This window comes from Macaca fascicularis, chromosome 6 (assembly GCF_037993035.2).
Source record: "Macaca fascicularis isolate 582-1 chromosome 6, T2T-MFA8v1.1".
Classification (NCBI taxonomy): domain Eukaryota; kingdom Metazoa; phylum Chordata; class Mammalia; order Primates; family Cercopithecidae; genus Macaca; species Macaca fascicularis.
Window position 1 is genome coordinate 163,119,977 of NC_088380.1, and position 16,106 is coordinate 163,136,082.

At 37.7% G+C, this 16,106-nt stretch overlaps 1 protein-coding gene across 3 annotated transcripts in view; it reads left to right on the top strand.

Annotated features, from left to right (window-relative positions):
- SGCD (sarcoglycan delta) overlaps window positions 1–16,106 on the top strand; it is a 625,408-nt gene that overhangs the window by 189,849 nt on the left and 419,453 nt on the right. Inside the window, exons 1-2 of one of the 3 annotated variants that reach the window (XM_005558374.5) lie at window positions 13,481–13,549; window positions 15,846–15,891. The exons of 1 other annotated variant lie outside the window; for it this stretch is intronic. In XM_005558374.5, coding sequence (XP_005558431.3) covers window positions 15,889–15,891 — 3 coding nt within the window. In that variant the 5' untranslated portion in view covers window positions 13,481–13,549; window positions 15,846–15,888. Of the gene's footprint in view, window positions 1–13,480; window positions 13,550–15,845; window positions 15,892–16,106 lie in introns of those variants that run through there. One more of the 3 variants, XM_015452192.4, reaches the window with a different exon arrangement.

The window sequence follows — 16,106 nt, forward strand, 5'->3', positions numbered from 1 at the left end:
TAATTTATATTTGATTTCTCACCCTTTTTTGTTTTCTATTTCTTTATTTTTTGTGCTTTTTCTCTAGAAGTAGTTGTCTACATCGTTTTTGATTCTGTGTGTGTGAGATAAAGAGAGATACTGTCATTAAAGCAGCTAGTACACAGTGAATACTTAGTAAATGTTGGCTGCTATGGTTATATGTAAATATTATGCTGATAAAGACAGTCTGTGCATCTTCTCCAATTCTAACCACAAAACATTATATCCATAAGGGTAAAGTCTCCTGAAATAAGTCTAAGTACCTCTGAATGTCTGTGGGAAATCCAATTTAAGGTAGTAAAGCTATCTGAGTCTTAATAGCTGAAGGAGGTTGTTACTTAAATGGCTAGTTTGTTGGTTCATAACATTTTAGGGTACTAGGATCATAGTCTGCTAAAGTGGTAGGTATCTCCAATAAGTAAATGCCAGTAACAACTTATTCATTAGTAAATGTAGACTCCACAATTGGAATTTTAGATTTCACTACTAATGTATAAATTAGTCTGGAATTTGTAAATGTTGTTCATTTTAACTTCCTGAAAATATGCATAAAAATGCAGCACAGGCCGTGACATCTACTTTTTTTCAATTAAGTATTTGGGCATCTTTTCTATTGTCACCTTTTGATACGTCCTGAAAATCTTAGCCCACAACTCCTGAAAATCTTCAGAAATTCCAATTCCATGATCATTGAATTGGTGATAAGATGGTTCATGATCCCTATAGTTACTCACAACGAAGAGCAAACAGTGCTCAGGGAAAAAGCCAGTTTAGTCAAAAATATAAAATTAATGAAATATAAACAAAAGGCCAAATTTATAGGAGGCTCACTGTATTGATGAGATTTATTCCAGTTGAACTTTAAGGATGTGATATTCAAGGCTATACTAATCAATATAGCAGTTTAAACATTTTCTGTCTCCAGAAACTTAGTCTATAAAGACTAAACCTGAGAATAAAATTTAGATGTAAGCTACATTGGTTGGTAAGCACTTTAGGTATTTAGGCAGGGCATAAATTAAATTAAAAATTTAAGATTAAGATTTATGAATCAAAATTAACTATAGTATAGATATTACATTGTATTAAACTGTCTATTCTACTAGTATTGTAATTACCAATGCCATCCCTTTGGGTACAGTTTTCAGGTCTTCTGTCCATCCCTTATTCCATCATCTAACAATTATAGTGTCTACTCCAGTCTAGGCAGTATGCCAGGTGTTGGTGAACACAGATGAACAGAACAGACACAGTGCATTGTTCTCAAGAGCTGACAGTCTAGCTGTACTTTCAGATAACTAAGTGATAACAATAAATAATGGCAAGTAGTATGAAAGGAAAATTATAAGATTTTGGTAGAGAACATAGCAGAGGACTTAACATAGAACTGGGTAAAGAGAGAAGAGAGGGAAGAGAAGTCTTATGGAAGAAGGAACCTGACAACTATTTCCTTCAGCAGTTATACAGGAGGCATAAGGTGCATTCCATACACTGCTTTATAATTCATATGAGTAAGATTATGGATTTTTTCAGTTGCATTACTTTTGTCCCTAGATTCATTGAGGTATGATTGACAATTAAATATGGTAGATATTTAAAGTGTGCAATGTAATGATTTGATGATTTGATGTATGTGTATGTTAAGAAATAATCACCACAATCAATCTAATTAACATAGCCATTACCTCACATAGTTACCATTTTTTTGTGTGTGTGTGGTGGGTACACTTGAAATCTCCCTTAGCAAATTCCAAGGACACAATGCATTATTATTAATTACAGTTACCATGTTGACCATTGAGTCTCCAATACCTATTCATTTTGTAAGTGATTATTTGTACTGTTTCACCAACATCTCTCCTTATACCCTATCTACCACCTCCTTGTAACCACCATTCTACTCTCTGTTACTTTGAGACTGAATTTTGTTTTTTAGATTCCACATGTAAGTAGAATCATGCAGTATTTGTCTTTCTGTGTCTGGCTTGTTTCACTTAACATAATATCCTTCAGATTTATCCAGGTTATCACAAATGGCAGCAGGATTTACCTTGTTTTGAAGGCTGAATAGTGTTGTACTATGTGTATCAATCACATTTTCTTTAACTACTCATCAGTTGATGGATGCTTAAGTCATTTTCATTTTGTGACTATTATGAATAATGCTGCAAAGAACATGGGAGGGTAAGCATCACTTGAAGATAGCGATCTTTCCTTTGGATGTATACATAGAAGTGAGTTTGTTGGATCATCTGATAGTTCTATTTATATATTTTTTAGGAATCCCATGCTGTTTTTAATAATGATCACACCAATTTACTTTACTATCAGCAATAGGGGTTCTCTTTTCTGTACATCCTTGCCAATGCATGTTTTTTTGTTTTGTTTTGTTTTGTTTTTTGTCTTTTTGATAGTAGCCATCCTAACAGATGTGAGATATCTCATTGTGCTTTTGATTTGGATATCCCTCATAAGTGACAACTTTGAGTACCTTTTCATATACCTGTTAGCCATTTGTATGTCTTTGGGAAAATATTTATTCATATCTTTGTCCGTTTTTATTCAGGTTTTTTTCCTTATCAAGTTTTATGAGTTCTTAAATATTTTGGATATTAACCCCTTATCAAATACATGGTTTTCTAGCCAGAGCAATTAAGGAAGAAAAAAAGTCATCCAAGTCAGAAAGGAAGAAGTAAAACTGTCTCTGTTTGTAGAGTATATTATTTTATACATAGAAAGCCCTGAAGACTTCATCAAAAAAACTGCTAGAACTAATAAATGAATTTTGTGAAGTTACAGGATACAAAGTCAACATACAAAAATCAGATGAGTTTCTTTACACTAATAGCAAACTATCCAAAAAAGAAATCAGAAAAACAGTTCCCTAACATCAAAAATATAACTAGAAATAAATTTAACCAAGAAACTGCAAGATCCATACACTGAAAACTATAAAACATTGATGAACGAAATTGAAGAAGACATAATTAGATAGAAAACAGCCTATGTTCATAAATTGGAAGAATTAATATTGTCAAAATGTCCATATTACCCAGAGTGATTTACAGATTAAATTCAATCCCTACCAAAATTTCAATGGTATTTTTATAAGAATAGAAAAACACAAAAATAATAGGAATCACAAAAGACCTCAAATAACTAAAACAATCTTGAGCAAGCAGAACAAAGTTGGAGGCAGCACACTTCCTGATTTCAAATTATATTATAAAGATACTGTAATCAAAACAGTATGGTACTTGCATAAACACAGACACATAAGCCACATAGAACAGAATAGTGAGCCCAGGAATAAACCCATCTGTTTTATGTGTGGTCAACTATTTTTTAACAAAGATGCCAATATTACATAATGGAGAAAGGATAGCCTCTTCAATAAATGGTATTGGAAAGTTCACACTTTATCCTGTGAGAGATGGGAACTAAGAGTGAAACCAAAACTGTCTAAAGATTGAAGAGTACGTTGTCAAAGAGCTAAATGAGGGCGATTGGAGGCAGACAGTAAATGATTGTCCAACCCAGATGATTGATAATAGAGGCCTGGATTCAATTAGTTTTAAGAGAGGATCCATTGAAGAATTGTTATTGAACATTGTTTTCTTACTTAAGAAATAAACTAGAATGACATAGTTTTGCTATCTAGAGTTACAATGAGTCTGGCCTGTAAATGTACTCTCTAAATCATAAGAATTAATTGTGATAATTAAGTCACTGGAAAAATGGCAAAAATAAGGATAGAATTTGGTGGGCTTTGAGTGTAAACACTTGCTACCAAATCATACCTGTTCTGAATACATTTAAATATCAACTAATGGGGTGGCTCACAAAATAGATAATTTAGTAATATCTGCTAATATTTGAACATTTGCCATGTAAGAGCACAATGAGCACTTGATGCATGTTCGCTATGGTTATGTATGTAGGAGCCACTTTTACTGAGATTATTTTGTTAAGGGCTTGCATAACCATAGGAGACGGCTGCTGTCCTACTTTACAGAGGAGAACTCAGGGATAAGAGAATTTAATAACAGGATCTTCTTCTGATGAAGAAGACGATAATCTAGACTGCCAAATTCCACACCATGGCCAAGAAATTCTAACTTCTACAAATCACAAACATGATGGCAATTTCAAAAGTTTTGCCTTACACAGTTTTCCATAACTGAATGTTAAGAATACCTTCAGGTTAATGGTGTTAAAACTAAAAGGCTGTGAGTTTCAAAATATATAAAGTATTCACATGATGTGTTGAAATGCAGTGAACTTCAAAAATCTTTCCAAAACCCCAAATATAGTTTTCCAGTGTGGAAACGTTCTATGTTTCGATTTTGCTCTTAAAAAGCAGAAATTGTATTGATACTAATCATGTCACTACAAACTGATGTTTGACTTCACCTTTTACGTTGAGCTCCAATACTGCTGTGGCTCTTCTAATAATAGAATCTTTAAAGTGTTTCTTTAGGATAAAATATTGATGTATGATAAGATCTTAGTGAGAGAGGATGAATGAAGTGGCTCAGAACCCGTGATCTCTTATAAATGTGACAAATGTCATGGGTAAAGAATTGACCCATTTATCTAACTGTAAACTCCTGCCAATTCATTATTCTATATGCTATGTCTGGGAATTTGAAGATATTATAGTAGTTATTTATGAGCAAGTCCCTTTCCTTGGAGTTCTCACAGAATGTCTTTCACAAGTTCAGTGAAGAGACTTAGAAAGCTGATTCTATCAACTCAGCAAGAGAGGTTCTATCTCAATGATAGACACACATTAACCAACTTCATGAGATTTATGTCTAAATTAGAAATACCAATTTTTAAATTTAGCATGAGAAATAGTATCACATGCATAGGAATAGCTAAATCTTCTCTCCCCCTAAGAAGATCTACGCAACAAGAAGGAACATAATGAAAAGGATAATTAATGCATTTAAACTCAGAAAAAGGAGTGTTAGCTAAGAAGGATTCTTTAATGGCAGCAGGCTAAGTCAGCCCAACAGGTATAATTTTGTCAGGGGTACTAGAGACAGTGAAGGTCCTCCCCACAAAGTCTTGTTAAGTACCTTGAGGGTAAGGACCCTGTTTTGTATCTATCATATCTCCAATCCCTGGAACAAATCAACCACTCACTAAACATGAGGAGAGTTCATTGGCTAAGACTCTTTTATTCAGTGCTTGAATGAACTCTTCCTACTTTTTTATGGCTCTCATTTCTTCTATGTATCCATGAATGACCTTTTTTTTTTGGAGACAAAGTCTTACTCTGTCACCCAGGCTGGATGGAGTGCAGTGGTGTGATCTTGGCTCACTGCAACCTCTACCTCTTGGGTTCAAGTGATTCTCCTGCCTCAGCCTCCTGAGTAGCTGGGATTACAAGCATGTGCCTCCTCGCCTGGCTCATTTTTGTATTTTCAGTAGAAATGGGGTTTCACTATGTTGGCCGGGCTGGTCTCAAACTCCTGACCTCAGCTGATCTGCCTGCCTCGGCCTCCAAAAGTGCTGGAATTACAGGCATGAACCACTGCATCTGGCCTCATGGATGACCTCTTGAATGCCACATTCTTTCATTAGGTGTGCCAGCATAGTTAAGTTGGAGTCTGATATGCTCATCAAGTAGCCAATCTGTCTCTTTATGCTTTTATATTTCTGTTTTTGTCCATTTCTTCCTGCTTTTTGGCGGGAAGAAGCAGGGCATACCAATAAAGCCCCTAAGTGTATTTTACATGAAATATGTTTCTTTGTATCTATTATATCAGCACTCCATCCTAAGATATGATACAATGCAGCTTAGCCAGATTGGCCCAGTCTGTTGCTTCTAACAATTTCTGCTAATTACGAGAGATGAGGCTCAGGATGTTAAAACTGTGTTGAAGTTGATCAAAATGGAAGCCTTGGGGAAAATCCCTTACATTAAACCCTACAATCCACTGAAGATACAGGAATGTGTTTCTTCAATTCATTCCAGCAGATATTTAATGAGCACTTGATCTGCTAAGTGCAGGGTTAAAGGCAAATGAGACAAGTTTTGCCTGCCTTTACTTGGAATAACATTCTATTTTTGGACTCATGTTTTAATTTTTTAATAGCCTTATCTATTTACATTTAGTTTTTATTAACTTACTACTTAGGAATCCTAAAAAGGACTTCCTCATTGCTTAAGAAGAAGTAAGGAGAGATGTAGGTAACCAGATAATACATCTTGAAACACAAATTGTATTTTAGGAAGTGAAGTCCCAGCAGAAATTTCCCCTAGTGAGTGAAGAGGTGATACAGCGAATCATCTCCTAGAATCAAAATCTTTGCCTTACGAGGCAGCTAGGTATCAGAAAATGGGAATCTTTTGCCCAATTCCTCTATTATCTATCTGTGTGATTTTGACCATATCACGTCTTCTTTTCAGTTTTCAGTTGTCTCATGCAAGTAATGAAAAGGTTGGACTTGATGAAATATCATTTCCTTTTACATCAGAATATGCCACAGCTCACCATCTGAGAGATTTAAAATTATATAAAGTTATTTTCTCTGCAATCCATTGCAGAAAGGATATCAGGAATTACTAGCAATGTTCATTATTTGTGAAATAATATTTATGAAGCAACTATTATGTGCCAGGCACTGTGCTAGTTGTGGATTTGCTCAACTATGCTTCTCTCACATATCTAATAAACCCCTTCTAAAGATTAAATCATTTGAAATGTATAATGCTGAATTATTTGTCTTTAATAGCCTTTGATGTGTATATGTGTGTGTGTGTACAATTATTGGGTTTTAGGGTTGGATTTTGAGGCTTGGCCTTTAGCATCAACCAGCACTCCCCATTCAAGAAGTGTACCATTAGCTTGGAATTCCTGCAGCCAACAGTTGTCTCTTGTACCACTGAGCACTGATATGATTGTAAAAATAAAGATGAGTGATGCTATGCATTTTTTAAGCACAGGTCTTATTTTTTTCTGCCTATTATGGAGTGCTTATCATGTAGTCTAGCCTCCTTTTATTGATCAATAAATTTTATTTCCAAATAAAAATGTGATATTTCAAGAGCTTACTTACATAAGCTATAATGCAATGAGAAATTATGGACCAGAATGAACGTTAAAAGAATTGATCAGTGTTTTTCACTGAAAAGAAACAGAATACATGGAGCCATCTATTCGGCTATATCAGTATTTGCTTCGTGCTCTTTAATTAATTTCTTTTAAAAAGGTATGTTTGCAATACATTTCATTACTAATCACATTAAACTAATTATCAAATGTATGAGTTCCTTCTGAAAGTAATGACTTAGCTTGAGAATTCCTCATTGTGTACCATGTATATATTTGAATTTCCAAAACCGAAGATGACTTCAGTTTAGACACTGTGTCTGGCCAATAGAGATATTCTCAAAATGTTTGGGTCACTGTTTTGTCCCTGAGCCAAACTTCCTGGTCCAGATTCCTTCCATAGAAATGTCTCTTCAAAGTCAGTCAGATAATTTTGTCCTTGGCCGTGGAAAAGTAGCGTTGGATTTACTCTGTTTTGAAGAGCCAAAGCAGAGTGAGTGTCATTTCCCATCAGGCATTATTTACGAAATGAACTCTAAGATGAAAGATTGGCATCGTGTTACTGCCCTAATCATCTGCCATTAGTTTAAGTCTAACTCAACTGTTTTGGGCTTTCATAGAATAAATAAATACTGTTTCTGTCCTTTGCCTAAATATTGCCTCATAATATTTCTGAAAAACAAATTAAAAAAATAAAACCTTCTCTGGGCAAGATACTGAAGTGAGTCTTTGGTATTTTGTCATCCATAATTCACCTGATACTTTAATCTACCCACCACCTTTTCTCAATTTCCTAATAACCCTACTCAGCTGCTCTGGTAAGATGGCGGTGACCCCTTCTTTTTGCCTCCAGGGTTGTTATGGAGCCAAATAGGACCAACTTGAGGACACCATTCTCCTGGTCACAGAGATTTGTTCTGGGATGGATGAGCATGTGACTCAATCTGGAAAAGATCTATTTTCCTAGGGAAAGTGAGCATGTGACTACCAGTGGGTGTCTTACCACCCAAAGGAGAGAGTAAAACTGTGGGTGAAGCCAAGAGAAGCAAGAGGGAGATAGAGTCTTGATTACATTTCAGCTGTTACTCCCAGTCCTGCCTTCACATCCACTTCTTGGCTTTACAGTTTTATGATTGAGTACATCTCTACCCCCGTCCTATTTTTTCCTTAGGCTAATTTGAATGAGTTCCGTCTGCTGTAACCAAAAGGGTCCTGATGATCGCCTCTTTTCAGGCTTTTGCTGTAACTGCTCTGTGCCTCTCTCTGTATGACCTTACTGTGTTACCTCAAACTACCCCACCCTCCACCCCAAGTCAGTGGCACAACAGACCACACTCCCTGTATTCACAGCCTCACTGGTATTTCAGGCCTTACAGATTTTGCCTGACGACTGACTTGCTAATATCGCACAAGTCCTTTGGATAAATGTACAAATGGCTTATTAGTTTTTGAGATTGTTTACATCTTATGAGACAAGCTGGTTTGCTAGTACAATACAATATTTTAACAGGTCAGAAAGAATAAATGAAATCTAAAAAGTCAAGATATAGAAAGTTGGGTTATATGCATGTTCCTGTACTTGGATTTTTTTAAAACCTGTATTCACTTACTTAAAAATATCTATTGTGTACTTCCTACAAGCTAGGAAGGAATAGGATACAACCTGGGGAAAGCAGGCCAGGTCTCTGCCCTCATGGAGAATACTGTCTCTCAGGAAAGATTAACATGAATCAGATAAAAATACAAAGATGTATCTAAAATTAAAATAGGTGCTAGTCTCTAGGCTTCTATAACAGGGGACTATTGGGTCTGAGGGTTTAGGGAGAAATAAATTCTAGAGGAAGTGATAATGGAGGTTAAATTTAAAAGCTGAGTAAGAGTTAACTGCGTGAACACAGAGTGAGGGCAATTTCTAGGAAACAGTAATATCTGTCCAGAAGGTGAGAACAGCTTTTCTTCAATCTCCTAAAGTGGAAAGATACATGATTTATTTGAAGACTTAGAAGAATGAGGGAGTGGCAGCAGATGAGGCTATAGAAGGTGTGAGGGACCAGTTGAGGGTTGCTGCTGTGCCCTTTCAAGCAGTGGTCAGCCATTTAAAGATTTGAGGTCAAAGAGCGCCACAATCAGGTTTATGTTTTAAAAGATCCTGTAACTTAGTAATTCTTAAGTCTGGCTCACATTGGAATCATCTGAGGGGATTAAAAAATACTGTTGCCTGGTGGCCATCTGATTCTAATAGAATAAAAACCTCTGGGGTGGGACCCTGGCGCTAGTCAGCTTAAAAGCTACCCCAGGTGATTCTAACATAAATCTAGGCTTCAAAATCATCGACGTAAATAGTGTGGGAGATGAGGTTAGAACTAGCACCTGTCATAGAGTGGGCCACAATGACATGACTCAGTATAACTCCAGGTTCTTGCCTCCAAACCTAACACGTTCATGGATTGCATCAACAGAAGTATAGCTTCTGAATGAGAGAGGGAGTTGTTCCTGCTCTCTTTGCGTTAGACCCAGTGTACCTGCAAAGTTTGTTCACTTCTCAGCACCACACTCAAGGAGGAAATTAAGGAAACTGAAATATTCCCAGAAAAAAAAGCCATCCAGGTGACAAAGGGAATCTAAACCACAATGGAGAGAAGTAGTTCAGTAGCTCCAGATATTTTTAATCTACAGTCAAAATATCCTTTGAAAAGGATAATGTAGGAATCTCAGTTTTCAAGTAAGTCAAAAGATGTTATTTATTCAATGGGCAAAAATGAGGGTCTACTATATACCCATCCTAGACATTGGAAAAATGGCAGAAAAATGAAGTAGACAAAAATCCTTGCCCTCATGGAGTTTATGTTCAAGTGAAGATTGAAGTTTTCTGGTTCATATGATCTTCAATATCATAATTTTTAACCGACTTCTGTGATTAGCAACTATAGAATATGTTATAGGGAGACATATTTTAGTTGTAATTTTAGAACATTAAAAGTGGAAATCTGTGAGAAGCAAAGAGGTCACCATGTATGGAAGGATTCTAGCAGGAACAGCCATTGCAGAAGGGATTCAGGAATCTAATGGTAAGAATAAAAAGTGTAATAGGAAGCAGACTGATGAGGAGTCCTTTGCAAAACTGAGAACCAAGTAGTCCTATCGTATTAAATACTAGCAGTGCTTACATAGTTTGAGCATTTACTGTGTGCCATGCATTTTGCTAAGTGCTTATCACACAATATCTCACGTAGTACTCATAACACTCATATAGGTGGAAAGAATAAAACTGTCAAATTATAATTTTTAAAAAGTTAAAAACGTGACATATAAATATGAAATGAATACGTCAGATATTTTACATGACTCCTTAATTAGTAGGGGAATTGGTGTGATGGTAAGACTGGTTCCAAGAACATTTGAAGAGCTCAGTATTTATAGGTTTGTTAACAAAGGGATGCTAGCAGAGATTGCTACGTTAGAAACAAGACTGGTAATGTCCTGGAGGGCAATAAATCATCACATTTGAGGTTATTTTCTCTACTGGAAAGAAATTATTTGCATCTTTATCAGATAAAAGTCTCCAAGTTAACATGTACCTGTAATAAATCTGGAAACGTTTTTCAATAGCAAACTAATTTCAACAAATGACATTCCCTTTAAATACTTCTTGAGAGGGCCTGTTAAATAATTCCCACATATGATATTGGAAAAAAAAAAAAAAAAGACTACGTTTTGGCTTTATTTTTCAAGTTTTGCATAACGTTTCTTAACCTTAGAATTAATACATTTTCAGGATTTTCTAGCTAGCAGTAATAAAGCTGGGTTTCAAACTGAGATCTCTCCAGATGCCCACACTGAAATGAGCCATGTAACAAGTCTTTGGGGAGACATGAGGGCAGGGTTTGTGAATCATATCAGCATTGTTTGATTAGGGCTAAGCATCAGCTTGAGTTTTTTTTTTTTTAATTGATTACCAGAACATTCCAAATTAACTTCTTCAACTATTTAAAACTTATTTTTCCCCCAAAAGAAGCAGGGCATAAAACGTGAACAATAAACAATAAGCGGTTCATTAGCCATTTGCTACCACTGGCTCTAAGACAAAAGCTGGGAACCCCATGTAGAAATCTGATTCTTTAGAATTTGTAGCAGCTATTTTCTCCGAAAGATTTCTTCCTCAACTTGTGGGATTTTATTTTGCCGTTGTTGTTAATTTAGGACTTTGCCGTTTCCAAACATGGACATTGTAATTGTTAATAGTCTTCTATTTATAGAATGATAATTTTGAGCTCTTAAGGTATAAAGAGAAAGGCCAGTTCTCTAGAATGACACTTTGTTCAGCCTCGTGTAACTGACTGCAGATTTGATCTTGCTGTTTTTCTTTTCTGTGAGTTAATCTCAAGGAAAGACTTCAGTGTTATGTTTAGGGAATAAATGGAAAGTAGCGGTGTGGCTGGCTTAATGTTCCAATAAGGCTTCAGGACAGTTCTCCAAGTTTAAGGTGATAGGCCCCTATTACATAAAGTTAAAGCAGCAGAAAACTAGCCACTCAAATACTTTATTCTAGAACTCACACTAGATGGGAGAGTACCACTTTGCTTTTAGGTTAGAGAAAAGGTTTGGCTTTTGCTCCATTAAAAAAAAACCAAAATGTATTTATAGGCAGTCATAAACGCTTTACACAGATTATCTCACTGAATCCTTAACAATTCTGTCGATAGATTCTATTATTGTTCCCATTTCACAGATGAGGAAACAGATCGAGAGAGGTTAAGCAAGCTGACCAGGGTTTATAGCCAGTAAGATGCAGAGCTATGATTAGACCCAGGCTATCTGATTAGAAGGCTAGATGATATCACCTTCCCAAATTATGCTGCAGTAGAGAAAGCACACAGAAAAAGAGAGCACCAATCCCATTTCCAGCTTCAGCCCTGGTATTAACTGTCTTTCAAACACTGCACAAGTCATCTCATTTGTCTGGGCCTCTAATTCCCTCTGTAAAATGAAGGGTAGAAACAATTTGGATTGGATGATCTCTGGAGTGTCTTCCAACTCCAAAGATCTGATTCTGTAATTGCATCTTGGCCTTAGATGTGCACACACACCTCCCCACACTGCCCCCCCACCCCACTGCTTCCTGAGGTGAAAATCTAATCCTGCTGAAAGCACCCACTGTAATTTGATGCTAAACTCAAGACCCCTGAATCCTATTACTTACAACATCCCCTCAAGAACATACAACACTTAAACTCTGGCAAGCCAGTTCTTTAGAATAAGTTGCCAATGGGATGTGATTTTTGGAAGTAAAATGTTAATAGCAAAACAGAAAAAAGAAACAGTTCAAAACAAATGTTCCTGTCTCTTTAAATCACCTCTTTTCTATAATGTTACCTTGACAACTTAGTCTGGCTCTTTAGATATGGGGGTTTTTCAGTGTGGGAGAAGAGGGGTGTCCTCCTCCTGTTTTGAGGTTGCATGGAAAGGGAAAATGTCAAAGGCAGAGCACCAAATCCAACAGAATGTACACAGGGCATCATGAGGGAGTGTCATCCAGAAATACTCACAGGTGCACAGAATTAGGACGCATTCTGATTCAAAGTACATTCTTTTCTATTTTCCATAACCATAACACACATTGCAACAGCCTATAAAATGTTACATTTTTGGACCAGCACTTTTACAGAGCAGAGAGCAACAAAAGTGCCTGAAAAATAATTGCATTATTTTTAGTTGCTGTAGCAAAAGATGTACATATCAGGTTGAGGGGACAGCTCCGAAGAACTGTACCAGTGTGGAAATGCTAAAAATATTGCTCCCCCTCCAGCAATTGAAATTTTGAGCAAAGACTTAGGAAGCGGCAGGTAGGGAGAACAAATTAGAATTTACATCTCTCAGCTGTAATAAGCTTGTTATCAGGACTGGCAAGAGCTCAGGGGGCTGACAGGGGTCAGCTGGGGACTCAAGGGTAAGGAGTAAGTGAAAAAGGAGCAGTGTTGAGCAGAAGAAAGAGAGGACTTATCTCCAGTATCTAGCACTACAGAGCAGAGGCTGTGTGGAGAATGGCTGAAAAATCAGAATTGGTTGTAGAAGCAGTTTTCTTTCTGGTTGTGAGTATGAGCCCGGCAGACACCGTGAGCGCTGTTGCAGGGGAGTGAGCCGGTGCTTGACACATGTGTTTCCCATTGATAACTGGAGACAGCCCAGTAGCTGTGAGTCGGTCTGACAAAGTCATACTGAAGTACAGAGTACGGTTTCAAAGCAGACAGAAAAAGAACGGGAATGCTGTTCAGGAAATTCTTCAGGCATGGGCAGGGACTTGGCTGCAGTTCTGCAGTTGGAAAATCTGACTGGGGCAGCTTCTGAGCACAGGCTGGGCCTGCTCACACTCAGCCGGCCGAGTGGCCACCTCCTTCAGAGCTGCTCAGCACGCCCTGGGATCACGGGCGGTTTTCATCGGCCGGTTTGTGAAACGGACAAGAGAGGTAGGGTACTGTTCAGTTCTTGCGTTTGCACGGGTCTGTTCACTTTCTAAGCTGTCTGCCTGCTATGTTTGCAGCCACTCCGAGTTTTTAGTGTGTGCATGTGTGTGTGTGTGAATTAGCAAATTAGAACTCGGTCATGTAAACAATTGGCGTGGGGCTCCAATCTGTGCGTTTCCCCCTTTAAGGTCTGATTTTCGGCAGGGCAGAGACTTTTTTTGAAAGTTAGGATTTAGCTGGCAACATTATTGTGTAAAGAGAAGTATGTGAATTCCTTATGTTGTCACCCTGCTCCAACCATCTGTAACTTTTCCTTTCTGCGTGGAAGGGCCGTTCACTGGCAAGGAAGATAATTTTAGATGAAACTGTGTGCTTTGCTTCACAAGAGTTTTAACGGGGAGGTTTTTTTTTTTTTTTTTTTTTTTACATAGCAGAAAATGGCTCTCATTTAGGAGGGAATCAGAGTTTGAAGTTTCTAGGTTGGATGACACTTTCAGAGTGTCGAAACAGATATGTGTGTATGGATTTCTAAAATCTTTTCTATAGGAGTTTGACTGTCATTATCTGGGATTTGACTGTCAGTGATATATTTGCCTAGAAGTATGCTGGATCAACGTTTGTAATTCTGTTTCTATAATCATTTCTAATTTTCTCACTTGAAGTAATTTGCAGTTTTACTCTCAAAAACACTTCTGTATTTTAGGAAACATAGATAATAAAAAAGTAACAGAAAATGGCAGTTTACTCAAAATACTTCTTAAAGGACAGAGACATAATGGTGTGAATTTTATTTCATTGATTGCTTGGTCTTATTTTGCACCTTACTGAAAAAGAGCTTTTTATAAAAATCAAAGTTTTGAAAATTTTCAGCACAACAGGGGTCTCAGTTTTCTTCCTCAGTTTTGGTGCTTCCTTATCAACTCTTGCAATACAGACATTCTGTCATTGGAAAGCTATACCTTGTTTTAAGTACAGCATTTAGCAAACACACAATACAATGTCATTGCATTTGAGAGACTGGTTCGGCCCAAAGCCAAGCTAAACCTTACAACTGCTTTACGATTACTAGCGCAGCAATCTGTGACAACATTGGTTTTTTCCGAAGGGGGCTTGGCGAAGAGTCTAGTTGGGGAGATGGACGAATGAATGGAATCTTGGATACTTCTTGAGTAGCTAAGGAGTGACTAGACCTCTTAGGGTAGATCTCTGTGACAACAGGTGTGCATTTACTTGTGTCTTACAATCTTTAAACAAGTAGCTAATAGAAGAGCCTGAGGTTAATGCTGAAAGAAAAGTGGAGAGCCAGCGTTTCTCATTGCTTCCTCTGCATAGGACCTAGAATGAGAAGGCACACATTCTGTCCTATTGGTAGAAGGTCAGGATTTTCAGCCAGCAATTTTCTTTTTTCTTCCACAGTGTTGTACTTGGAGGAGGGAACTGGGACAGGACTGGCAGCAGGATATCTTTATTCTAAGAGATGGCTCATGAACATTTTCTTTTATTAATTTCATGTTTGTATTGGGGTGGTGTGGGGAGGGTTTGGGGACCTCAGGATTTGAGGAAAGGAAGGGGGTGTAGTTAGAAGTCAGGATGGACTGTGACCTTATTTTTTTTCTCCTAAAGTGCCTAATGAGTGAGAAAAATGCCAAGACAGATTAGGAACTGCCATGAACCACAGCCAAGCCCACTGCCAATGAAAAAGGGAGCCTTCCATGAGCTCGGGTGTCATACTCCTCTATATTTAGCGTGCATCAAGCATTGAGCAGAAGAGGCGTGAAATAGCAACTCCAGGTTGCAGGATTATAAAGAGCAGTGCCTGAAACTTGGTAGAAACTCTATAGTTTCTCTCTTTTTTAGAAGTAAAGTAGGGAAAAGTCAAGCTCCCTTTGACATCTGAAGAGAAAAAGTAAGCAGCAGAAGGGAGAAGGATACAGAGGAAGAAATCCAGGGCAGAGGTGGAGGCAGTGAAGGGCGAGGAATGGCCACACCACAAACTGGGCAGTGAGAGTGCAGGGAGGAGCCCTCGGCACAGGAATGAAACACACATATTAGAAACAGCCAAAGCCACCAGGCACTGATTTGTTGGACTGAAAGTGTGCAGATACTCGGTGGCCTTGGTGAAGAGAATTGTTTTAGCCACTTCACCACAGGAGACTGCATGGTCAGCCTGCCCTGCCTTCTGGAAGTAATCAGAAAGCACATTTTGTAAGAATGGCATTGCCTGAGGGTTCAGATTTCCTAGGCAAGGAGGGGGCAGGCTCTTAAGGCCTTATTTTTAACCCATATTTGTTCCTTGCAGAGACATTACTGCCGGGAGTGTTGAGTGAAGGGACCAGGTGGAGATGGTGAGTAATTCCCGGGAGCAAAGCTTGTTCAAGGCCCTGCCCATGGTCATTTTCTTATTAACATAAACTTTCGAAAGAGAGAACAAAGTGTTATATATGCCTTATCCTGGTGAAGACATGTCTTTAATTTTACTTTTTTATTTTAAAAAATCTCCAGGCCAGGCACAGTGACTCATGCCTGTAATCCCAGAACTTTGGGAGGCCGAGGCGGGTGG